The 27,144-nt window shown below is 40.0% G+C and overlaps 1 protein-coding gene across 1 annotated transcript; it reads right to left on the bottom strand.

The window, feature by feature from the left end:
• Window positions 1–1,174: 1,174 nt before the first annotated feature.
• LOC142235910 (uncharacterized) lies at window positions 1,175–6,481 on the bottom strand. The gene is made up of 2 exons (XM_075307159.1): window positions 4,559–6,481; window positions 1,175–4,267 (listed from the first exon to the last, which is right to left on the bottom strand). The coding sequence occupies exons 1-2, from the start codon at window positions 6,479–6,481 to the stop codon at window positions 1,175–1,177; spliced, it is 5,016 nt and encodes a 1,671-aa protein (XP_075163274.1).
• Between the last annotated feature and the right edge of the window lie 20,663 nt (window positions 6,482–27,144).

Raw genomic sequence — 27,144 nt, 5'->3', positions numbered from 1 at the left:
ATCGATATGTCAATCAGCAAACCGCTATGTACAGTGTTGAGTAAATTTATAGCAACCCCCATATTTACAATACTGACTAAATTTTTAGCACAACGCTAAACATCCAGCCCCCCCGTGACATGTGTGACTCAAAGTGAATTTTATGATGATTTTATTCTCTCGGCATGTTTCTGATGGGCCCAGCGAACACATATCCAAGATTGGTTTGATATGCATGAACGTCTCCAAGGCCGGTAAACACATGACCATCTCTTCTCAAAGCAGGATACACGTCGGCACCAAGTTCTAGATCAATTGGGGAATTTGAGCGTGGGTCCATGTCGGCGAGAGTGTCGGTTGCCAGATCTCTTGTAGGGTCATCAATTATTGGGTCAGAATAGGGTCGGGTCGGAAGTTCATTGGTAATCAGTGCATTTATTCGCAAAGCCCACGTGCCACTGGTACTTCGAGGCATTAATCTGAATGTTGTAAACCTCTGGCCACGGTAATTGAATGATCGAAGCCCAATACGACGGAATGTTGAGTAGGCGATTCTTGACATAGTTGTTGACTGGCTTATTAACGCTCTTACTGTAGTATAGCGATCGACATCATTTTCTGAAATTCGTACCATGGCAGTAGGCACGAAAACTAAGTCCCACCTGAATGGAGCATTGTCCACCGGTGGTAACGCATCTGCAGCTGGTTGTACCACTACGGAAGCTGGAGGGCCAAATAGATGGGCTGGTCGCAACGGGTCTTCAAGTTGTGGGGCCCCATGCAAAAGAGTATGGTGACGCAGATTACACTGGCGACACCCACTCAGCGACTGACAATCTGGGGCTAAATGACTTCTGGCCAGGCAATTTCGGCAATACCCTCGTCGTTCGACCGTTTCATATCTCTGCCTTGCCGATTTTTCTCTAAAACGAGGACATGAGCTAATGGCATGATCCTCTTGGCAGAGACCGCACGAGTACTGCCAGCTGGTTGGTCGGCCACGCCAGTCAACATGATTGTCACCGCGATTAGTGGATCGTTGTCGTCGTACTGCCGACTGACGCTCCCTAGATCTGTCTTGCCGACCTCTACGCTCAACGCCCTGGTTTTCCACTGCTGGTAAATATGCTGCCATGTCTGAAAATAAAAAATGCTGCGAGTACCATGCTAAGCTGACTATAGAGCACACGCATAGTCAGGCGGAAAATAGTTTGACAATTTTGGTGATGGGTCTACTTATTGTCCCTCTAGATGTTCGTATGTCAACTACTCGAGTATTTTGGTCTGTTCCTGGATAAGTTTTTTCGATACGACCCATTGCCCATTCGGTTGGAGGAAACCTGTCATCTTTGATGACAACGAGATCATTTTCTTTAAGATTGTCTTGTTGGTATTTCCATTTGGTTCGACGGTGCAAATCATTGAGATATTCTGACTTCCACCGCATACAAAAATATTGTGATATAATTTTGAGGCGTTGCCATCGGTTTGCGAGAGTTACATCCTGGCCAGAAATATCGGGCTCTGCCGGAGCCAACATGGAGTTACCGATTAAAAAATGGCCAGGAGTCAAAGGTGAAAAATCATTAGGGTCGTCGCTCGCTTTATGTAAAGGCCTAGAATTCATGCAAGCTTCTATACGAGCTAGAATCGTGGACAATTCTTCAAAAGTGAAGCTCATACTGGGAATAAATTTTCGTAAGTGGGTTTTCAGAGATTTCACACCCGCTTCCCACAAACCGCCCATGTGGGGGGCGCCAGGGGGTATAAATTTCCAGATAAGATTATTATTAGAATACAGTTGCAAAGTTTGGGTCTGAAGTGTTTTTAGAAACTGAAGGCGATCTTTTCGGAGAAGTTCTGCAGCTCCAGTAAAATTCTTCCCATTATCGGAGTAGATACATGACGGACAACCTCTTCGAGCAATAAATCGCGAAAAAGCCGCAAGAAAAGATTGAGACGATAAATCACTTGTGACTTCCAAGTGAACAGCCTTTGTTGCAAAACATACGAAGATACATATATAGCCCTTTGTTATCAAACAGACCCTCGTTTTATAGTTCTTAATATTGAAAGGCCCTGCAAAATCCACCCCTGTGTTAGTAAATGGTCGGGAAAGAAAGGTACGTTCAGGTGGAAGTGAGGCCATTATCTGAGATTGTGTGTGTCGTTTAAATAAAATGCAAGTCTTACAGTTATGTATCACTTTCTTCACCAAAGGTTTTAATCGGAATATCCAGAATTCCGATCTCAAAACACGAGTCATAAGTTGATTACCACCATGAAGAGTAACTTTATGAGTAAACTCTACCAAAAGTTGTGTGAACCGAGCATCATATGGCAAAAGAATAGGATGTCTTTCATTATAACTTAGAACGGGTGACTGTACAAGTCGTCCGTTGGACCGCATAACCCCGTGTGAGTCAATAAATGGATTCATTGTTAGCAAACTACTGGTAGACGGAATTTTGATATTATTTACTAAATTCGTGTACTCATGTGCCAAATATTGACTTTGAGTCATAATGAGCAACCGTCGTTTTGTTTCTTGAATTTCTTCTGGAGCTATCTCCTGGGTCGAAATTCTAAGATGTGATCTATTTTGCCCAGTGTTTCTCCAAAACCGTAAAACATAACTCATTACCCTGTAAGCGCGTGGTAGTGAAGAGAATCGCTCCAAAGGGTCTTCAAAAGTGGAAGCAGTTAAAACCTTCACAGTCTTTGATTCTAAATTTGTGTCTCCCAAAATTTCAAATTTCGGCCATCTGTCTCTAGGTAACTTCAACCATTGTGGCCCATGCCACCATAAATGATGTGATTCTAATTCAGAAGGCGTACAACCTCTACTAGCCACATCAGCTGGGTTATCTTTGGAGTCAACATGTTGCCATTTATCATTGCCAACATTTTCCAGAATTTCAGAAACACGATTTCCCACAAATGTACTCCACGCACAGGGAGGCTTCTTTAACCACGCTAACACGATTGTAGAATCTGTCCAAAATTGAGTTGAGTAATTTGAGATTTGAAGATTTGTAATGGTTGTTGATGCTAATTTAGAAAGCAAAACTGCTCCGCACAACTCGAGTCGGGGCAAAGAAATCTTTTTAATTGGAGCCACGCGGGTCTTAGCAGCAATCAGATGAGTTTCAACTTTGTGATCTTGGAGTTCGACCCTAATATATAAAGCTGCCCCATATGCACTCTCGGATGCATCGCAAAAACCGTGAATCTCTATTTTTGAACTAGGGATAAATTTAATCCATCTAGGAATTTTGACAGAATTAATAGCGCCGCTATTTTTTACGAAATTTTGCCAATTCATGAGAGTAATTGTCTTTAAAGGGTCATCCCAGTCGATTTTGTCCAGCCATATTTGCTGCATAACCAATTTGGCTATCACAATTGCTGGAGCTAACCATCCACACGGGTCAAATAATTTTGCAATAGAAGATAAAACTTCTCTTTTGGTGTAGTTTTGCCTAACATCCATGGTTGGCTGATTAAATGTGAAATAATCCCCCGATATGTTCCACCTAACTCCTAGTGTCTTGGTTGATGAATCCTCAGATAAATCCAACCAATTAAGTGGAAGCACTTGTTCGGAAGGCAAATCTTGAATAACGTTGTGATTATTAGACGTCCACTTCATTAGCTGAAAACCCGCAGAGTCCAAGGCTAGAATTAGCTCTTTACGAGATTTAATAGCGTCTTCAACAGTGTGCGCGCCAGCTAAAACATCATCAACGTATAAGTTCTCCCGTATAATTTTTGACGCAAGCGGATATGTGTCTGCCACATCTTCTGCAAGTTGAAGAAGTGTCCGGATTGCAAGGAATGGAGCACAGTTAACTCCAAAAGTGACTGTTAAGAGTTCAAAGTCTTCTAAGGGGTCTGTGGGAGATTTTCTAAAAAGTATACGCTGATATTTTGTCTGATTTCTGTCGAGCAGTATTTGTCTGTACATCTTTGTGACATCCGCACTATAAACATACTTAAAGAATCTCCATTTCAAAATTTGTAATACAAGATCTTGCTGGAGAATGGGTCCCGCAAACAAATTATCATTGAGACTTCGCTTGTTTGACGAAGGGCATGAAGCGTTGAAAACCACCCGAAGTTTCGTTGTCAACCGATCAGGCTTAATTACCGCATGATGCGGCAAATAATAATTCGGAGTCTTAGCGATTTCTTGATGCGAAATTTTTCTCATGTGTCCAAGCTCCACATATTCTAAAATTGTTTGGTCATATTGTGCCTTTATCTCAGGGGTCTTCATTAACTTCCTCTCCATTCGGAAAAATTGTGCCATTGCGATATTTCGAGAATTTCCTAACTCTTCACAACTTTTAAATGGGAGGGTCACAATATATCTGCCCTGTTCATTACGCTTTGTAGTGTTTTTGAAGTTTAATTCGCAAAATGCATCATCTTCTGATCTCAAAATCTTTTTTGGGATTTCCTCCACCTCCCAAAAACGAGTGAGAATATTTTCAATGGAAACAGTGTTATGTAAAGAAATTCGGTGCTTGTTCCCCTTTTCTTGAATTATTGGACCACCAACAATCCACCCAAAAACAGTATGTTGAGCCAATAAAGAGCCCATTGATTTCATAGGAGTATCAATATCAAAAATTAAGGGTCCTATATCCATTCCAATTAGAAGATCAACGGGTTGACTGATGTAGAATTTTGGATCTGCCAATTCAAGGTTGACAACATCCCTAAGTTGTGATAAATCTAGGTTTTGTGCTGGTAAATTTGAGGGAAGGGTCCGCAAAACAGGAGCCCAAACTTCTAAATGAAAACTAGGGTCTAGACGAGAATGTAAATTGAAAAGACAAGCTTTTGTAGAAGTTTCTGCCAACATCTCACTAACTCCTGTAATATGTACTAAATTTCGTCTAGTTGGCAAACACAGTTTATTTTTAAGTTTTTCAGATATGAAAGTGGATTGAGATCCAGAGTCAATGATCGCTCTGGCATCAAACAATTGTCCGCGAGATTCGATTTGGACCAAAGCCGTGAAAAGTAATGTACCCCTGGGATGATACGCACAAGTTTGATCATCTTGAAGGGTCAAAGTTGTAATGTTGTTTTCCATGTTTGGAGTGGACTGTATTTGTGTTGTTAAAGCCGAAGCACTAATACTAGGTCGTACTACGTCTCTTATTGGGTCATGACTACTAGATTGGATTTCGGTTCCCTTGTGTAACATTGTGTGATGCCGCATGTTACATTCCCGACAAGTGTAATTGCTTTTACAGTCTTTAATGCCATGATTGGACGAAAGACAATTATAACAAAGATGTGAAATTTTAACCACATGAATTCTGTCGTTCACAGTTTTTTCAATAAACTTCGGACAATCCCGAATAAAATGCCTTTCTTTACAAAGTGGACAAGTTTGTCTGTTTTGATTTTGTTTTCCGGACGACAATTTGGAATCGAACCTATTTTTACCCCCAGTGTGTTGGGTTTTTCGTGAGACGTTCGTTTGAAAACTATTGATAAATTTCCCTTTATCTGGTTTATAACGATGGCTTTCGGACTTATCCTGGTTTTGCCTACTGAAAATTGGCTTTATATTTCCCACTGACTCGAGAGTTTTAAATTTATGAGTCAAAAAAAGATCGAATTGATGCCAAGTTGGAAGAGTCTTGCAATCCTCTAAAGAACTTTCGAATTCTTCTAGAAAGGGTCTTGGCAATTTTGCAGAACAAAGATAAATTAAGATTGGGTCCCATTGCTTGACTTCTATATCCAATGTTTCTAAGGTTTGAATACAAGTATTTACTGTCCGTTGCAGCTTTTGAACCGATTGACTTGAATCGACAGAAACATTTGGTAAATTAAAAATTATTTTCAATTGTTCATTAACCTGCATTCTTTTGTTCTCGTAACGATCTTTCAAATTTTTCCATGCCAATGTAAACCCGTCGTTTGTGAGTGGAACATTATTAATTATTTCCCTTGCTTCACCAGATGTTTTTTGGGTCAAGTGGAAAAGTTTTTCGACATTGCTGAGTCGAGAGTTGTTAATATAGATGGCGGAAAATAAATCCCTAAAAGATGGCCACGCTGAATATCCCCCTCTGAAAATGTCTGTGTCACAGGGAGGCAGTCTTAATGCTGTTGAAAAATCACTAGTAGTAGGAGGGGTCCCAAACGATTGCCTTTCTTCCTTTTCTTTGGAAACCTGATCTTTTAAGGCGATTATATCCGCATTAATTGCACTCAGAACACGTTTATATGACGACATTGCCTCACTATAGTGGGTACGAAGTTTTGATTTGTCAATTGCCTGTTCATCCCCTTGTGGAACGTAATCGCGACAATCCAAATATGATTTTTTAACGTTTGTCCATAGGGTCTCAACTTCTGCTCTTAGGGCTTCAAGTTCCCGAATGTTTTCAGTAGTTTTTGCCACAGCATAAATGCTCTCAAAATCATTTAAATCATTAATGCTGTTGGCAAATTTTTCTCGAATAATTTTCTCCATTTTACTCAGTTTGGGGTCTTAAGTCAAAAATTTCGATACGACAAAACTTTGCAAAGATGAACAAACTGATAAGTGTATGCGAAATTTAACTGCTTACTAAAAATTTTCGAACAATTTTGAAGAGTTATTCGCAAAAAATAGTAACGCTGTATTTGTATATATAGGAAGAAAATTGCGTTATATAATCAATTACTTTCACAAATTTACAAAACTTTCGAAGCCAGAAGAAATATCATCATCGGGTCAGTTCCAGAATAAGGCAACAATAATGACAGAAACATTCGAAATTCACAATAGCCGTCAATAATGAACTTCAAAATATCAATTACATTATCTCAGGAAAAACGAGTTGATTTTCAATAAAAATGACTTGGGTTATTTTGTATGTGACCACCGTAAAGTCAGACAACAAGTTTCGACATTTGACATACGTTTTTTACACAATGAAATTTTCCTCAAGAACCAACATGGTATTTGTATCACTCTGTAAATTAATGGGTCGAGTCATCAGCATACGAAGATTTTACAGACAAGATTACCAACGGATACCATCAGAAAATCAAACTAAAATTTACGGAATTTTTGCCAAATCTTAAAATCCCATAAGTAATTTCACAGAAAAGTGAATATTGCCAACCGATTCCAAATTTAAATAAGAGTCTTCATCCAAAGGAAATTTTTAAAAATTTCAAATATTAAAAATAATTTTGCTAAATTTTGCATTCGGATGTATGGGGAACGTTGTGGAAAAATTATTTGAAACGTTCAATAATATGGTCGTAGATATTAATCCCAAAATCTGGCTTTATAAAATTTTTGACTTAGTTCATTTAAGCAAATTAATGGTAGAATTTATCTCAATTGGACTTAAGTCATTTTGTCAAATACCGAATGGAAATATGTATACGAGGGGGCATTATCGAAGTTTGTATATGTAGCCGCTTCGAAAGTTTCAGTTCTCTCTCCACCAAAAAATTATATAAAGTATATATTTTTTTTTTAACAAATCAAAAACCGCTCATATAATTGGGTCAAAGTAAACAATTTTCACACTTCGAGTCGTTATCAACCATAAAAATTTTCCGTTGCGAAACATAGAATACTTTCATGTGAAATCAAATTATTTTTTCAACAACAAATAAATGTGTGTACAAAGCAAATTCACCACAATCAAAAAAAAATATGTTAATAAATTTCCAGCATGAAATGACATAATCCAGAATAATGTTAAGGTAAATTGTATTAGTATGAGCTTCTAAAACGGGTCAAATAAAATAAATAGCAGAAGTTATGTATTGGTATTCCAGGATATAATTTTCCGTAGAATAAATTTGTATGAGTCTTTCCCCAAAATGGTTACACAAAATTTCCAAGGGTAAGTATGTATTGTAGTTTTCAAATTTGTATGGGTGTTCAAAAACTTTTCCAGGGGTAAGTGTACGTATATTTCTCTAAGTGTAACTTTCGCACAAAAAATTCGAAAAAAAAGTCGCGAATTTTTTAAGACGTAATCTTCAAAAGGTAAGTATGTGTCTCAAAGTTGTTGTAGGTCAGTTGTGACGCCGAAAGTCACGCTGATCGTTTTCGACCCCACATTCTAATTTGAATTTGCTACCATTTTTTTTTAGTTATATGTATTATATAATATATTGGAATTCTTTTGTTTTTTATTAATGAATTAAAATTTTGTTAAATTGAATTGAATTAGACTTATGGATTAAATTTTAAGTTAGTACCCTACAAGCTAGAGTAAGTAAGTAAAGTAGACTAATATAATATAAAAGGTGACCATCACCTATTACGTCTGCTGGTGAAACGTATAAAAGGACAGGCAGTGTGTGACATGGGGTCAGTTGGACGACAGCAACCAAGGAGGCAACATCGACACGGTGAGTAAAGGGTGGCATATCAGTAACTATTGTAGACCGTATTGAGTAGTGTGCTAGAGGAGAGTTGTCTCTCTAGTCCCTCCACACCTGTTCCCCGTTCTTACACTAGAGGAGAGTTGTCTCTCTAGCCGTAAGTTCTCCTTTTTCTTTTTTTTCCCCACCTTTATACACTAGAGGAGAGTTGTCTCTCTAGCCATAAGCCCTCCTTTTCCTTTCTTTTCCCCCTTCTTACACTAGAGGAGAGTTGTCTCTCTAGTCGTTAGTATTCCCTTCTCCTTAACCTCCTTACACTAGAGGAGAGTTGTCTCTCTAGCCGTAAGTCCTCCTTGCCCTTCTTTTCCCCCTCTTACACTAGAGGAGAGCTGTCTCTCTAGCCGTAAGTCCTCCTTTCCCTTCTTTTCCCCCTCTTACACTAGAGGAGAGTTGTCTCTCTAGCCGTAAGTCCTCCTTTCCCTTCTTTCCCCCCTCTTACACTAGAGGAGAGTTGTCTCTCTAGCCGTAAGTCCTCCCTCCCTTCTCTTACACTAGAGGAGAGTTGTCTCTCTAGCCGTAAGTCCTCCTTTCCCTTCTTTTCCCCCTCTTACACTAGAGGAGAGTTGTCTCTCTAGCCGTAAGTCCTCATTTCCCTTCTTTCCCCCCTCTTACACTAGAGGAGAGTTGTCTCTCTAGCCGTAAGTCCTCCTTTCCGTTCTTTCCCCCCTCTTACACTAGAGGAGAGTTGTCTCTCTAGCCGTAAGTCCTCCCTCCCTTCTCTTACCCCTCTTACACTAGAGGAGAGTTGTCTCTCTAGTCGTAAGTTCCCCTTTCCTATCCCCCAAGCCGTAAGTCCTTATTACCATTCATTGTTTTCCCCTTACACTGGAGGAGAGTTGTCTCTCTAGTTGTAAGCTTTTTTTCCCTTTCCCCCTTCTCACACTAGTGCCCGGTTCCTGCCGAATCCCTTAGCCTTACGTTCCCGTTCCTATACTGGAGGAGAGTTATCTATCCAGTCGTGATCCCATGTCTACCGTACTTTCCCGTGGGGAGATTAGCCGCTCTGGACACGAACCATAATACCCACAGGCAATACACCACCAAAACATCCGGCGACCATCAAGTTTGAGGACCGCTGGGTCTCATTACGCCGTTGACCGCTGACAGACAATAGTATTAGTTTTCCACTCCGTTGTAAACATTCGTAACCCAATAAACGCCATTGTTTCTTAAACCAAAACACCTGCCTTCTCGTTTTTCCACTGTCCACGAAAACTAATCTTTCTGTGACGTCACCTGGCCCCGTGAGCCTATCCCAGCTAAAGGGGGGAAACCCGTCGTTACAGTGGCGCCCGAGCAGGGACCGTGAAAGCGAGCTAGGTTTTGAGTGAGAAATTAGGGTGGATAGCTGCGAAGGCGACGAGCAACATGCCTGGTGTATTGCGTACCGGCTGGGCGTACACACTGCGTCGGGAGGACCTTGTCAATTACCTAACTGAATTTCACTTGGACATCATGGGTAACGTGGAAGAACTCCGAAAGAGGTTTGTCCATTTCCTGGGCTCTGAACATGAGAAAGAGATACAGGAGAGACTGTTGGCAATCCAGGAAGAGCATGACCCCACCGGGAAGAAGTCACCAAATCCTAAGGCTCCGGTGAGAATTACGGTTACTGGAACCCAGACCAGCATGCATGATACGCCCACCGCGGAAACAAGAAAAGGCGAGGCGACATGGGAGCCGGGAAGTCAAAGAGATGACAGCCAACATAACGCGGCCCGTTCTAGCCCGACAGTCACGCAGGATTGGCGAACGGTGGCTGACCAGGTCCGGAAATGGGGAATCAAATACAGCGGCGACCGCGAACCCATGGAATTTATCGAACGAGTAGAGGAATTGTCCCAGATGTACGAAGTCGAAGTGGATATGATCCCTAGGATGATGCCAGAGGTGTTGGAAGGCAAAGCATTGGTCTGGTTCCGGAACAACTTCACCACCGGGAAGTCGTGGCGAGTCTTCAAAGAAGAATTTTTACGATTCTTCCTTCCCACCCGGTATTTTGAACACTTGGAGGATGAGATCCGTAAAAGAAAACAGAAACCACGCGAGTCATTCAAGTGTTATGTCTTACACATGCAAAATCTTATGCGGCATAGCAATTACACAGAGGAACAAAAGGTTGAACGTATATTCCGCAACGCGCTCCCCGAATACCTATGGTATATCCGTCGTAGGGATTTCATCAGCTTACGAGAACTTATGGAAATGGCCGAGGATTTGGAAAGCCTTCCACCCATAATGGCTCCGGCGAGGGAACAAAACCGAAGGATTGACCAGGATACAGATCCGGTAGAGCCAATCGATCCAAGAAATGCATGTCCACGATGCGGACAGAGTGGCCACCCGGTGTCACGCTGTCAGAACACACCAGTGCTTTTCTGTTGGGATTGCGGTCGCCTAGGGGTAAAAACGGTTCAGTGCTGTCGTCGGCGGCCGGGAAACGCCAGACGGGCCCGCGACAGGCGCGGGGAAGCGGGCCCCTCACGTCACACCAACCCACGCATACAGTAACGTCCATCCACGTGGAACCCTCCAAATTAGTGGCCGCAGTTAAGATTGGAGGACGTCTGGTGGATGCCACCATCGACACAGGAGCCACGACGTGCTTCGTCAAAGAAAACCTCGCCGAAGCCATAAGGGAAGGGAGTCGCCGTGTGTCATATGAGGCCAGTGTCACGTTAGCGAACGGATCCCAATGTCATGTACACCAAGCTGTTGAGACTGTCATTGAACTTGGAAACCGGCATATCCCCGTGAGGTTGTTAGTGTTGCCGGATGCTACGGAAGATCTGCTTCTGGGCCTAGATTTTTTAGCAGCGGGTGGAGCGCAGCTCACCTTAGCCGGACTCTCCTGCTCTTTCGTTCCCACTGTTGGGTTGAACTCCGGAGCAGCCAATGCCGAATATCTTCGCCATGCCGGCACCGGAAGTGGGACCTCCGGGTCGTCCGAAGAAGGCCGCTACCTCCCACAGGACCATACTGCGAATTCTTCCACGGCTCCAGAGGCAGCTACCCCGCCGCAGCAAGTGGAAGTGACCTATCGCCCAGTTGCTCAGGAAAACATCGCTGGCCATCGTGTGGTAAGTGAACATACCGCGGAAGAACAGGCTCGCATTCATGCTTTCTTGGAGTCAGAACTCCAGCAGTTTAGCACCTTAAGCGGAGTGTCCTCAGCAGCCACACACCGCATTGTTATGAAGGACGAGAGACCTTTCAAGCTACGCTACGCGGCACGCAACCCAGCCATGCAGGCCATCATCGACGAAAAAATCAGCGAACTTCTAGGTGCTGGATACATAGAACCATCGCACAGTGCATTCAGCTCCCCCATCACCTTAGCTCAGAAGAAAAACGGAGCCTGGAGGCTCTGCATGGACTTCCGTTATCTGAATGCCAGATCGGAGCCAGACGCTTATCCATTACCCCGGATTAACTCTATTTTGGATCGACTACGTGAAGCCAAGTACGTCAGCAGTCTGGACTTGAAGGATGGTTATTGGCAAATTCCTCTGGATGAAGCTAGCCGGAAGTACACTGCTTTTACCGTCGCGGGTAGAGGGCTGTATCAATGGCGAGTCATGCCATTTGGATTGCACTCAGCGCCAGCCACCTTCCAACGGGCTCTCGATAGCGTCATAGGTCCTGACCTCGAACCCTACGCTTTCGCTTACCTGGATGACATAATAGTTATTGGAAGAACATTGGATCACCATCTAACGAACTTACGGGAAGTTTTTCAAAGACTACGGGCAGCCAACTTGCGTATCAACCCAGCAAAGTGCGAGTTCTTCAAGCGGGAAACGAAATACTTAGGCCATGTGGTCAGTGGAGGGGGAATCCATACGGACCCCGATAAAGTGGCTGCGATCAAAGACATGTGTGCCCCGTCTACTATTAAGGAACTGCGTCGCTTCCTAGGAGTAGCTTCGTGGTACAGGCGATTCGTGCCAGATTTCGCCACTTTGGTGCATCCGCTCACGTCGTTGCTGAAGAAGGGGAAACATTGGCGGTGGACGGAGGAGCAGCAAACGGCGTTCGAACTACTGAAGGCTAAGTTGACACAGGCGCCGATACTAGCATGCCCGGACTTTAACAAGACATTCCTATTGCAGACGGACGCCAGTGACTATGGACTCGGCGCAGTCTTAACGCAACAGTTCGAGGAAGGTGAACGGGTGATTGCATATGCCAGCAGGACTCTGATTGGTGCGGAAAGAAATTACTCAGCCACAGAGAAAGAGTGTTTGGCGATCGTCTGGGGTATACGGAAAATGCGACCATACCTGGAGGGCTATCGGTTTCAAGTAATCACCGATCACCTGGCGCTGAAGTGGCTCAACTCAATTGACAATCCAACGGGACGACTAGCGCGGTGGGCCCTCGAGCTCCAACAATATACTTTCGACATCAGATACCGGAAAGGTGGCCTGAACGTAATCGCGGATACCCTTTCCCGGCAACCGGTCGAGACTCTTCAGCGGGTAGTATCGGATTCTACGTCGGACTGTCCTTGGGTGAAAGGGAAGATAGACGAGATCAGCATGAATCCCCAGAAGTTTCCCGATTACGCGATCGTGGGAAACCAATTATTCCGACATATCCCCACTCACCCTAGAGACGAAGACAGCCAGCCGTGGAAATTATGTGTACCTACCACCCTCCGGCCCCAAGTGCTGAAAGAGAACCACAGTCAACCCGCCGCAGGACACATGGGACTCCGAAAGACGTTGGCACGTTTATACAATCGCTACTATTGGCCGGGTATGGCTCGTGACGTTGCCAAGTTTGTCCGGAGCTGTGATGTTTGTCAAAAATATAAACCAAACCAGATGGCCCCGGCCGGTCAGATGTTAGTAACCATTCCGGAGGAACCTTGGGCCACAGTTTGTGCGGATTTCGTCGGACCTTTGCCACGTACCATGCATGGGAATACAATGCTCCTCGTTTTTGTGGATCGTTTCTCTAAGTGGGTAGAACTGGTTCCCATGCGAAAGGCGACCGCGGAGGGTGTTATCAAGTCATTTCGAGAAAGGATTCTGGGACGGTTTGGGGTCCCAAAGGTCTTCCTGACAGACAATGGCAGCCAGTTCACCAGCCGGATAGTGGAAAAATATTTCAACGAGATTGGTGTACGCCGCCAATTTACTGCCCCCTATACCCCACAGGAAAACCCCACGGAACGAATGAACCGGACCATTAAAACAATGATCGCGCAGTGTTCGCAAGGACTGCATGTTAAGTGGGACGAATTTTTACCCGAAATAACTCTTGCCATTAACACGAGTGTGTCCGATTCCACTGGATACAGTCCCGCGTACCTGGTACAGTGTCGGGAGCCACGCTTGCCGAATGCAGTTTTCGATCAGGTTACGCTGGGGACTGGGTCAGAGCAAAAGAACGCAGACAGCAAGTCCACCGAGCTGCAGGAGATATACAAAATCGTAAGGACGAACATTGGCCGCGCAGGACAGGAACAGCGGAGGCACTACGATCTGCGTCGTCGGCCCTGGAAACCAGCTATCGGCGATAAGGTTTTAGTAAAGCAACATCCACTGTCCAAAGCGGTCGAGAATTTCGCGGCCAAACTAGCACCAAAGTTTGACGGGCCGTATGAGGTGATCCATTTTCGGTCACCCGTTATTGCAGAAATTCGGGGTTGTGGAAAGGGCGATATTCGGAGCGCCCACTTAGGCGAGCTAAAACCGTATATCCCAGTTGAAACCACGAATTCACCTACTAATACACATTCTATTTCTGACTCTTCCCCAGGTAACAACCCCTCACAACCAACAATGACCGGTACGACAAAAGCCGCTCGCGCCCAGATGAGTAGTAAATTTGACTCCTCCGAACAAACAATGAAGAGGGAAAGAAAAGCCAAATCCGCGTCGTCCAAAAAAGACACGAAATCGGGGAAATCTGGCCAGGAAAAGAGAGCCGACAAGGGGAAGCTGGTAGTACACACCAAGGCGTACTATAAAGAGAGATGGCAGATGCAGCAAGCCCGTTTAGCGGAACAGGAAGCAGCCATGAAACCTTGCAGCGTTGTTATCCCCCGTCTGCCTATGCCACCCCAAACACCGTCGCTTAGACACGCTGGTACGAATGCCGACGAGGTGATTTGCATCTCATCTGATGAAGAGGTTTCATATACGCCACCGCAAAGCCCTTCGCGACGAAACCCAAACCTGTCGCACATTCCGAAGACCCCTACACCGATCATGCCAGACAGTACTGTAGAGGCCCCGTCAGCCGCCCTCTGGTGCAGCGGTCCTGCGTACGATATGGGTTCCTGCCTTATGGACGATATATTGCTAGACGAGGAAATAGGCACTTTCCATTCTCCCCCACGAACTCCAAGGTACCACCGCCTAAGCCCCATTGATGAGCTGCTAGGCTATGGGGAGATATCGCTAACGCCACCAGGGTTGCCGGGACTTACTCATGTCGCCATGACTCCATCACGCCAAGACGCACCGATGCTGGACGCTGAGATCGCGGACGTGAGGCCCTCTGGAACGGGCGTGGGTAGCGCGCACTGGGCATCGCCGCGCTATGGGACTTGGACTGCGTCAGAATCCGACATCGATGAGCCAACAACGCGATCCAACATAAGGCTGGAACCCACAAGGAAAGCTCGGTCCCCGATCGAAATACGCAGTGTAGTTGTCACTCCACCGCCCCGGGACGAGCCAGAGGTGGCATTTGAAACCCGCTTGGAGTTGAGTGAGGAGATACGACGGGAGTTGCAACCGTTCGTTAGAGACGCCGTTCAGCATCATGTTCCCCACACACAACAGAAGCGTTTGGCATGGATCCAAGGGCAGTGCTACCGCATTTGCGTTGGCCGAAGAGGACAGATCATCGTCACCATCCCTGATCGAACTTAGGCTGTCTTGGAAGGGGAGGGCAGTGTGACGCCGAAAGTCACGCTGATCGTTTTCGACCCCACATTCTAATTTGAATTTGCTACCATTTTTTTTTAGTTATATGTATTATATAATATATTGGAATTCTTTTGTTTTTTATTAATGAATTAAAATTTTGTTAAATTGAATTGAATTAGACTTATGGATTAAATTTTAAGTTAGTACCCTACAAGCTAGAGTAAGTAAGTAAAGTAGACTAATATAATATAAAAGGTGACCATCACCTATTACGTCTGCTGGTGAAACGTATAAAAGGACAGGCAGTGTGTGACATGGGGTCAGTTGGACGACAGCAACCAAGGAGGCAACATCGACACGGTGAGTAAAGGGTGGCATATCAGTAACTATTGTAGACCGTATTGAGTAGTGTGCTAGAGGAGAGTTGTCTCTCTAGTCCCTCCACACCTGTTCCCCGTTCTTACACTAGAGGAGAGTTGTCTCTCTAGCCGTAAGTTCTCCTTTTTCTTTTTTTTCCCCACCTTTATACACTAGAGGAGAGTTGTCTCTCTAGCCATAAGCCCTCCTTTTCCTTTCTTTTCCCCCTTCTTACACTAGAGGAGAGTTGTCTCTCTAGTCGTTAGTATTCCTTTCCCTTCTCCTTAACCTCCTTACACTAGAGGAGAGTTGTCTCTCTAGCCGTAAGTCCTCCTTGCCCTTCTTTTCCCCCTCTTACACTAGAGGAGAGCTGTCTCTCTAGCCGTAAGTCCTCCTTTCCCTTCTTTTCCCCCTCTTACACTAGAGGAGAGTTGTCTCTCTAGCCGTAAGTCCTCCTTTCCCTTCTTTCCCCCCTCTTACACTAGAGGAGAGTTGTCTCTCTAGCCGTAAGTCCTCCCTCCCTTCTCTTACACTAGAGGAGAGTTGTCTCTCTAGCCGTAAGTCCTCCTTTCCCTTCTTTTCCCCCTCTTACACTAGAGGAGAGTTGTCTCTCTAGCCGTAAGTCCTCATTTCCCTTCTTTCCCCCCTCTTACACTAGAGGAGAGTTGTCTCTCTAGCCGTAAGTCCTCCTTTCCGTTCTTTCCCCCCTCTTACACTAGAGGAGAGTTGTCTCTCTAGCCGTAAGTCCTCCCTCCCTTCTCTTACCCCTCTTACACTAGAGGAGAGTTGTCTCTCTAGTCGTAAGTTCCCCTTTCCTATCCCCCAAGCCGTTAGTCCTTATTACCATTCATTGTTTTCCCCTTACACTGGAGGAGAGTTGTCTCTCTAGTTGTAAGCTTTTTTTCCCTTTCCCCCTTCTCACACTAGTGCCCGGTTCCTGCCGAATCCCTTAGCCTTACGTTCCCGTTCCTATACTGGAGGAGAGTTATCTATCCAGTCGTGATCCCATGTCTACCGTACTTTCCCGTGGGGAGATTAGCCGCTCTGGACACGAACCATAATACCCACAGGCAATACACCACCAAAACATCCGGCGACCATCAAGTTTGAGGACCGCTGGGTCTCATTACGCCGTTGACCGCTGACAGACAATAGTATTAGTTTTCCACTCCGTTGTAAACATTCGTAACCCAATAAACGCCATTGTTTCTTAAACCAAAACACCTGCCTTCTCGTTTTTCCACTGTCCACGAAAACTAATCTTTCTGTGACGTCACCTGGCCCCGTGAGCCTATCCCAGCTAAAGGGGGGAAACCCGTCGTTACACAGTAGACCGCATCATAAAATTCACCAAAAATTCTCCACTAGATTTAACAAGCATAGCATACATGGGTCAAGCACAGATCGCAAATTTTGTAGCTGGTATATGTGTGTATATGTGTTGTCGTGTAATGTTGTGTGTATTGGTTCTCGGCGCCAAATGTCTGTCCTCCAATATGTTGTGTGGCTGAATAACTCTTACCGTTGTAACGGTTCCAAAATCGTCACAAAATTTCCAAAAAGTTCCTTTTTTTTTTTTTTTTAGATTTAAATTTTGTTGTTGTTATTTATTGCCGTACCGAACCGCTATTTATGTTCTCAAATTTTGTTTAAATGTAAACTTTTTGCTTTCACTTGATTTCGTTTTTTATGTTGTTTTTTTTTTTTTTTTTTTTTTTTTTTATTGATCTTGGCGAACCTCACAATGTTTTTGAATTTGATTGACTTTTCAATGTCTTCACTTCCACTTACACACTTTGCAATTTGATTTTTCCCTTAAAACGTTTTGAGACACTCTTTATTTTTTTGAGTTAAATTTCCACAAAGCACACTGTCCAATTTTAAATTGTTTATTTTTACACAATTCGGTTCGAATGGACCATCATGTTTTTGTTCAAACCTTAGTTTTTTCGTTTTGAATGCCAAAAGACACGAGTTTAGTTCTGGTTCAAATTCCCGCTTAGATTTTATTTGAATTCAAAGGTAAGTATAGGGTGAGTACAAGGTAAGTATAAGGTAAGTATAAGGTAAGTATAAGGTAGGTATAAGGCAATTGCAATGTTCAACTTTCACAAAATTTTAATATTTTACAGTACATTACAAAGTTGTAAGGTAAGTAGCAATGGGTTGTGTTAATGTAAGTATAATTTTTCTTCCAGGTGTATTGATTTATAACAATTCACAAAGCCTTGTAAGTATGATTTAATTTAATATGAGGATAACAATGGTTTTAACGGTAGATCAAATGAAATGTAGGAGCAATATTTACAAATATTTATTTACACAAAATGTGCAATATTAGGTTAAAATTTCATTTTTGGTTTTAGTCCAGGTTTAACTTATTTTATCACAATTATTTTATGATTTTACAAGTTTAGTTTTAGTCTGTTTTTACACGTATTTTATTTAATGTGATTTTGATTTTTTCACAATGTTCTGTTTTATACACTTTTAGCTGGTAAGTATTATATTGTTTTATTATTCCTTTTTTTTTTTACTTTTTACAGGGTTTTTCACTTTGATATTTTAGTATAATTAACTTTCCACTTCACGGTCACGGGGGGATGCGGTTTTAATAAACGATCAAAAAGAACTGAACTGAAGATTTATCAAACGTCACTGCAATCGTCATTGTTGTCATTATTCAGCAAATGGACAACAACAACAACTGCAGTGAGACGGTGTAGTGGCCACTCATACACTGATCGATATGTCAATCAGCAAACCGCTATGTACAGTGTTGAGTAAATTTATAGCAACCCCCATATTTACAATACTGACTAAATTTTTAGCACAACGCTAAACACATATAAAAATTTCAAATTTTTAAGGATTTGGATGAAAATTTCAATTTTTGAAGGTGGTCACTGATTATAGCACTTTTCGCTCTAGGACGCTTAGTTTAGGAGATATGGGCAAAAGAAGTTTTTCATATAAAAATTTCAATTTTTTTTAGGATGTGGGTAAAAAATTCAATTTTTGAGGGTGGTCACGGATTAAAGCCCTTTTCGCTCTAGGACGCTTAGTTTAGGAGATATGGGCAAAAGAAGTTTTTCATATAAAAATTTCAATTTTTTTAGGATTTGGATGAAAATTTCAATTTTTGAGGGTGGTCACGGATTAAAGCCCTTTTCGCTCTAGGACGCTTAGTTTAGGAGATATGGGCAAAAGAAGTTTTTCATATAAAAATTCAATTTTTTTTAGGATTTGGGTAAAAAATTCAATTTTTGAGGGTGGTCACGGATTAAAGCCCTTTTCGCTCTAGGACGCTTAGTTTAGGAGATATGGGCAAAAGAAGTTTTTCATATAAAAATTTAAATTTTTTTAGGATTTGGATGAAAATTTCAATTTTTGAGGGTGGTCACGGATTAAAGCCCTTTTCGCTCTAGGACGCTTAGTTTAGGAGATATGGGCAAAAAAAGTTTTTCATATAAAAATTTAAATTTTTTTAGGATTTGGATGAAAATTTCAATTTTTGAAGGTGGTCACTGATTAAAGCACTTTTCGCTGTAGGACGCTTAGTTTAGGAGATATGGGCAAAAGAAGTTTTTCATATAAAAATTTCAATTTTTTTTAGGATTTGGGTAAAAAATTGAATTTTTGAGGGTGGTCACGGATTAAAGCCCTTTTCGCTCTAGGACGCTTAGTTTAGGAGATATGGGCAAAAGAAGTTTTTCATATAAAAATTTAAATTTTTTTAGGATTTGGATGAAAATTTCAATTTTTGAGGGTGGTCACGGATTAAAGCCCTTTTCGCTCTAGGACGCTTAGTTTAGGAGATATGGGCAAAAGAAGTTTTTCATATAAAAATTTCAATTTTTTTAGGATTTGGATGAAAATTTCACTTTTTGAGGGTGGTCACGGATTAAAGCCCTTTTCGCTCTAGGACGCTTAGTTTAGGAGATATGGGCAAAATAAGTTTTTCATATAAAAATTTCAATTTTTTTAGGATTTGGATGAAAATTTCAATTTTTGAGGGGTGGTCTCGGATTAAAGCCCTTTTCGCTCTAGGACGCTTAGTTTAGGAGATATGGGCAAAAGAAGTTTTTCATATAAAAATTTCAATTTTTTAAGGATTTGGATGAAAATTTCAATTTTTGAAGGTGGTCACTGATTAAAGCACTTTTCGCTGTAGGACGCTTAGTTTAGGAGATATGGGCAAAAGAAGTTTTTCATATAAAAATTTCAATTTTTTTTAGGATTTGGGTAAAAAATTCAATTTTTGAGGGTGGTCACGGATTAAAGCCTTTTTCGCTCTAGGACGCTTAGTTTAGGAGATATGGGCAAAAGAAGTTTTTCATATAATTTTTTTAGGATTTGGATGAAAATTTCAATTTTTGAAGGTGGTCACTGATTATAGCACTTTTCGCTCTAGGACGCTTAGTTTAGGAGATATGGGCAAAAGAAGTTTTTCATATAAAAATTTCAATTTTTTAAGGATTTGGATGAAAATTTCAATTTTTGAAGGTGGTCACTGATTATAGCACTTTTCGCTCTAGGACGCTTAGTTTAGGAGATATGGGCAAAAGAAGTTTTTCATATAAAAATTTCAATTTTTTTAGGATTTGGGTAAAAAATTCAATTTTTGAGGGTGGTCACGGATTAAAGCCCTTTTCGCTCTAGGACGCTTAGTTTAGGAGATATGGGCAAAAGAAGTTTTTCATATAAAAATTTCAATTTTTTTAGGATTTGGATGAAAATTTCAATTTTTGAGGGTGGTCACGGATTAAAGCCCTTTTCGCTCTAGGACGCTTAGTTTAGGAGATATGGGCAAAAGAAGTTTTTCATATAAAAATTTAAATTTTTTTAGGATTTGGATAAAAATTTCAATTTTTGAGGGTGGTCACGGATTAAAGCCCTTTTCGCTCTAGGACGCTTAGTTTAGGAGATATGGGCAAAAGAAGTTTTTCATATAAAAATTTAAATTTTTTTAGGATTTGGATGAAAATTTCAATTTTTGAGGGTGGTCACGGATTAAAGCCCTTTTCGCTCTAGGACGCTTAGTTTAGGAGATATGGGCAAAAGAAGTTTTTCATATAAAAATTTCAATTTTTTTAGGATTTGGATGAAAATTTAAATTTTTGAGGGTGGTCACGAATTAAAGCCCTTTTCGCTCTAGGACGCTTAGTTTAGGAGATATGGGCAAAAGAAGTTTTTCATATAAAAATTTCAATTTTTTTAGGATTTGGATGAAAATTTCAATTTTTGAGGGTGGTCACGGATTAAAGCCCTTTTCGCTCTAGGACGCTTAGTTTAGGAGATATGGGCAAAAGAAGTTTTTCATATAAAAATTTCAATTTTTTTAGGATTTGGATAAAAATTTCAATTTTTGAGGGTGGTCACGGATTAAAGCCCTTTTCGCTCTAGGACGCTTAGTTTAGGAGATATGGGCAAAAGAAGTTTTTCATATAAAAATTTCAATTTTTTTAGGATTTGGATGAAAATTTCAATTTTTGAGGGTGGTCACGGATTAAAGCCCTTTTCGCTCTAGGACGCTTAGTTTAGGAGATATGGGCAAAATAAGTTTTTCATATAAAAATTGAAATTTTTTAGGATTTGGATGAAAATTTCAATTTTTGAGGGTGGTCACGGATTAAAGCCCTTTTCGCTCTAGGACGCTTAGTTTAGGAGATATGGGCAAAAGAAGTTTTTCATATAAAAATTTCAATTTTTTTAGGATTTGGATGAAAATTTCAATTTTTGAAGGTGGTCACTGGTTAAAGCCCTTTTCGCTCTAGGACGCTTAGTTTAGGAGATATGGATAAAAGAAATTTTTCATATAAAAATTTCAATTTTTTTTTAGGATTTGGGTAAAAATTTAAATTTTTGAGGGTGGTCACGGATTAAAGCCCTTTTCGCTCTAGCACGCTTAGTTTAGGAGATATGGGCAAAAGAAGTTTTTCATATAAAAATTTCAATTTTTTTAGGATTTGGATGAAAATATCAATTTTTGAGGGTGGTCACGGATTAAAGCCCTTTTCGCTCTAGGACGCTTTGTTTAGGAGATATGGGCAAAATAAGTTTTTCATATAAAAATTTCAATTTTTTTAGGATTTGGATGAAAATTTCAATTTTTGAGGGTGGTCACGGATTAAAGCCCTTTTCGCTCTAGGACGCTTAGTTTAGGAGATACGGGCAAAAGAAGTTTTTCATATAAAAATTTCAATTTTTTTAAGATTTGGATGAAAATTTCACTTTTTGAGGGTGGTCACGGATTAAAGCCCTTTTCGCTCTAGGACGCTTAGTTTAGGAGATATGGGCAAAAGAAGTTTTTCATATAAAAATTTCAATTTTTTAGGATTTGGATGAAAATTTCAATTTTTGAGGGTGGTCACGGATTAAAGCCCTTTTCGCTCTAGGACGCTTAGTTTAGGAGATATGGGCAAAAGAAGTTTTTCATATAAAAATTTCAATTTTTTTAGGATTTGGATGAAAATTTAAATTTTTGAGGGTGGTCACGAATTAAAGCCCTTTTCGCTCTAGGACGCTTAGTTTAGGAGATATGGGCAAAAGAAGTTTTTCATATAAAAATTTCAATTTTTTTAGGATTTGGATGAAAATTTCAATTTTTGAAGGTGGTCACGGATTAAAGCCCTTTTCGCTCTAGGACGCTTAGTTTAGGAGATATGGGCAAAAGAAGTTTTTCATATAAAAATTTCAATTTTTTTTAGGATGTGGGTAAAAAATTCAATTTTTGAGGGTGGTCACGGATTAAAGCCCTTTTCGCTCTAGGACGCTTAGTTTAGGAGATATGGGCAAAATAAGTTTTTCATATAAAAATTTCAATTTTTTTAGGATTTGGGTAAAAATTCAATTTTTGAGGGTGGTCAGGGATTATAGCCCTTTTCGCTCTAGGACGCTTAGTTTAGGAGATATGGGCAAAAGAAGTTTTTCATATAATTTTTTTAGGATTTGGATGAAAATTTCAATTTTTGAGGGTGGTCACGGATTAAAGCCCTTTTCGCTCAAGGACGCTTAGTTTAGGAGATATGGGCAAAAGAAGTTTTTCATATAAAAATTTCAATTTTTTTAGGATTTGGATGAAAATTTCAATTTTTGAAGGTGGTCACTGATTAAAGCACTTTTCGCTGTAGGACGCTTAGTTTAGGAGATATGGGCAAAAGAAGTTTTTCATATAAAAATTTCAATTTTTTTTAGGATTTGGGTAAAAAATTCAATTTTTGAGGGTGGTCACGGATTAAAGCCCTTTTCGCTCTAGGACGCTTAGTTTAGGAGATATGGGCAAAAGAAGTTTTTCATATAAAAATTTCAATTTTTTTAGGATTTGGATGAAAATTTCAATTTTTGAGGGTGGTCACGGATTAAAGCCCTTTTCGCTCTAGGACGCTTAGTTTAGGAGATATGGGCAAAAGAAGTTTTTCATATAAAAATTTCAATTTTTTTAGGATTTGGATGAAAATTTCAATTTTTGAGGGTGGTCACGAATTAAAGCCCTTTTCGCTCTAGGACGCTTAGTTTAGGAGATATGGGCAAAAGAAGTTTTTCATATAAAAATTTCAATTTTTTTAGGATTTGGATGAAAATTTCAATTTTTGAGGGTGGTCACGGATTAAAGCCTTTTTCGCTCTAGGACGCTTAGTTTAGGAGATATGGGCAAAAGAAGTTTTTCATATAAAAATTTCAATTTTTTTAGGATTTGGATGAAAATTTCAATTTTTGAGGGTGGTCACGGATTAAAGCCCTTTTCGCTCTAGGACGCTTAGTTTAGGAGATATGGGCAAAAGAAGTTTTTCATATAAAAATTCAATTTTTTTTAGGATTTGGGTAAAAAATTCAATTTTTGAGGGTGGTCACGGATTAAAGCCCTTTTCGCTCTAGGACGCTTAGTTTAGGAGATATGGGCAAAAGAAGTTTTTCATATAAAAATTTCAATTTTTTTAGGATTTGGATGAAAATTTCAATTTTTGAGGGTGGTCACGGATTAAAGCCCTTTTCGCTCTAGGACGCTTAGTTTAGGAGATATGGGCAAAAGAAGTTTTTCATATAAAAATTCAATTTTTTTTAGGATTTGGGTAAAAAATTAAATTTTTGAGGGTGGTCACGGATTAAAGCCCTTTTCGCTCTAGGACGCTTAGTTTAGGAGATATGGGCAAAAGAAGTTTTTCATATAAAAATTTCAATTTTTTTAGGATTTGGATGAAAATTTCAATTTTTGAGGGTGGTCACGGATTAAAGCCCTTTTCGCTCTAGGACGCTTAGTTTAGGAGATATGGGCAAAAGAAGTTTTTCATATAAAAATTTCAATTTTTTTAGGATTTGGGTAAAAATTCAATTTTTGAGGGTGGTCACGGATTATAGCCCTTTTCGCTCTAGGACGCTTAGTTTAGGAGATATGGGCAAAATAAGTTTTTCATATAAAAATTTCAATTTTTTTAGGATTTGGATGAAAATTTCAATTTTTGAGGGTGGTCACGGATTAAAGCCCTTTTCGCTCTAGGACGCTTAGTTTAGGAGATATGGGCAAAAGAAGTTTTTCATATAAAAATTTCAATTTTTTAAGGATTTGGATGAAAATTTCAATTTTTGAAGGTGGTCACTGATTATAGCACTTTTCGCTCTAGGACGCTTAGTTTAGGAGATATGAGCAAAAGAAGTTTTTCATATAAAAATTTCAATTTTTTTTAGGATGTGGGTAAAAAATTCAATTTTTGAGGGTGGTCACGGATTAAAGCCCTTTTCGCTCTAGGACGCTTAGTTTAGGAGATATGGGCAAAAGAAGTTTTTCATATAAAAATTTCAATATTTTTAGGATTTGGATGAAAATTTCAATTTTTGAGGGTGGTCACGGATTAAAGCCCTTTTCGCTCTAGGACGCTTAGTTTAGGAGATATGGGCAAAAGAAGTTTTTCATATAAAAATTTCAATTTTTTTAGGATTTGGATGAAAATTTCACTTTTTGAGGGTGGTCACGGATTAAAGCCCTTTTCGCTCTAGGACGCTTAGTTTAGGAGATATGGGCAAAAGAAGTTTTTCATATAAAAATTTCAATTTTTTTAGGATTTGGATGAAAATTTCAATTTTTGAGGGTGGTCACGGATTAAAGCCCTTTTCGCTCTAGGACGCTTAGTTTAGGAGATATGGGCAAAAGAAGTTTTTCATATAAAAATTCAATTTTTTTTAGGATTTGGGTAAAAAATTCAATTTTTGAGGGTGGTCACGGATTAAAGCCCTTTTCGCTCTAGGACGCTTAGTTTAGGAGATATGGGCAAAAGAAGTTTTTCATATAAAAATTTCAATTTTTTTTAGGATGTGGGTAAAAAATTCAATTTTTGAGGGTGGTCACGGATTAAAGCCCTTTTCGCTCTAGGACGCTTAGTTTAGGAGATATGGGCAAAAGAAGTTTTTCATATAAAAATTTCACTTTTTTTAGTATTTGGATGAAAATTTCAATTTTTGAGGGTGGTCACGGATTAAAGCCCTTTTCGCTCTAGGACGCTTAGTTTAGGAGATATGGGCAAAAGAAGTTTTTCATATAAAAATTTCAATTTTTTTAGGATTTGGATGAAAATTTAAATTTTTGAGGGTGGTCACGAATTAAAGCCCTTTTCGCTCTAGGACGCTTAGTTTAGGAGATATGGGCAAAATAAGTTTTTCATATAAAAATTTCAATTTTTTTAGGATTTGAATGAAAATTTCAATTTTTGAGGGTGGTCACGGATTAAAGCCCTTTTCGCTCTAGGACGCTTAGTTTAGGAGATATGGGCAAAAGAAGTTTTTCATATAAAAATTGCAATTTTTTTAGGATTTGGATGAAAATTTCAATTTTTGAGGGTGGTCACGAATTAAAGCCCTTTTCGCTCTAGGACGCTTAGTTTAGGAGATATGGGCAAAAGAAGTTTTTCATATAAAAATTTCAATTTTTTTAGGATTTGGATGAGGGTGGTCACGGATTAAAGCCCTTTTCGCTCTAGGACGCTTAGTTTAGCAGATATGGGCAAAAGAAGTTTTTCATATAAAAATTTCAATTTTTTTAGGATTTGGATGAAAATTTCAATTTTTGAGGGTGGTCACGAATTAAAGCCCTTTTCGCTCTAGGACGCTTAGTTTAGGAGATATGGGCAAAAGAAGTTTTTCATATAAAAATTTCAATTTTTTTAGGATTTGGATGAAAATTTCAATTTTTGAGGGTGGTCACGGATTAAAGCCCTTTTCGCTCTAGGACGCTTAGTTTAGGAGATATGGGCAAAAGAAGTTTTTCATATAAAAATTTCAATTTTTTTAGGATTTGGATGATAATTACAATTTTTGAGGGTGGTCACGGATTAAAGCCCTTTTCGCTCTAGGACCCTTAGTTTAGGAGATATGGGCAAAAGAAGTTTTTCATATAAAAATTTAAATTTTTTTAGGATTTGGATGAAAATTACAATTTTTGGGGTGGTCACGATTTAAAGCACTTTTCGCTCTAGGACGCTTAGTTTAGGAGATATGGGCAAAAGAAGTTTTTCATATAAAAATCTAAATTTTTTTTAGGATTTGGGTAAAAAATTCAATTTTTGAGGGTGGTCACGGATTAAAGCCCTTTTCGCTCTAGGACGCTTAGTTTAGGAGATATGGGCAAAAGAAGTTTTTCATATAAAAATTTAAATTTTTTTTAGGATTTGGATGAAAATTTCAATTTTTGAGAGTGGTCACGGATTAAAGCCCTTTTCGCTCCAGGACGCTTAGTTTAGGAGATATGGGAAAAGAAGTTTTTCATATAAAAATTTCAATTTTTTTAGGATTTGGGTAAAAAATTCAATTTTTGAGGGTGGTCACGGATAAAAGCCTTTTTCGCTGTAGGACGCTTAGTTTAGGAGATATGGGCAAAAGAAGTTTTTCATATAAAAATTTCAATTTTTTTAGGATTTGAATGAAAATTTCAATTTTTGAGGGTGGGTACGGATTAAAGCCCTTTTCGCTCTAGGACGCTTAGTTTAGGAGATATGGGCAAAAGAAGTTTTTCATATAAAAATTGCAATTTTTTTAGGATTTGGATGAAAATTTCAATTTTTGAGGGTGGTCACGAATTAAAGCCCTTTTCGCTCTAGGACGCTTAGTTTAGGAGATATGGGCAAAAGAAGTTTTTCATATAAAAATTTCAATTTTTTTTAGGATTTGGATGAAAATTTCAATTTTTGAAGGTGGTCACTGATTAAAGCACTTTTCGCTCTAGGACGCTTAGTTTAGGAGATATGGGCAAAAGAAGTTTTTCATATAAAAATTTCAATTTTTTTAGGATTTGGATGAAAATTTCAATTTTTGAGGGTGGTCACGGATTAAAGCCCTTTTCGCTCTAGGACGCTTAGTTTAGGAGATATGGGCAAAAGAAGTTTTTCATATAAAAATTTCAATTTTTTAGGATTTGGATGAAAATTTCACTTTTTGAGGGTGGTCACTGATTAAAGCCCTTTTCGCTCTAGGACGCTTAGTTTAGGAGATATGGGCAAAAGAAGTTTTT

This window comes from Haematobia irritans, chromosome 4 (genome assembly GCF_050003625.1).
Source record: "Haematobia irritans isolate KBUSLIRL chromosome 4, ASM5000362v1, whole genome shotgun sequence".
In the NCBI taxonomy this organism is placed as follows: domain Eukaryota; kingdom Metazoa; phylum Arthropoda; class Insecta; order Diptera; family Muscidae; genus Haematobia; species Haematobia irritans.
Note: the sequence above shows the minus strand (reverse complement) of the source record. Positions and strands in the feature narration are given on the sequence as shown.

What these genes read in the sequence shown, in the direction of transcription:
- LOC142235910 (XM_075307159.1), bottom strand. Translation starts at nt 6,481, where the DNA reads ATGGAGAAAATTATTCGAGAAAAATTTGCCAACAGCATTAATGATTTA. An exon ending in CTTTATTGGCTCAACATACT is followed by an intron (nt 4,268 to 4,558) that starts GTTTTTGGGTGG and finishes TTCCGAATGGAG; the next exon opens with AGGAAGTTAATGAAGACCCC.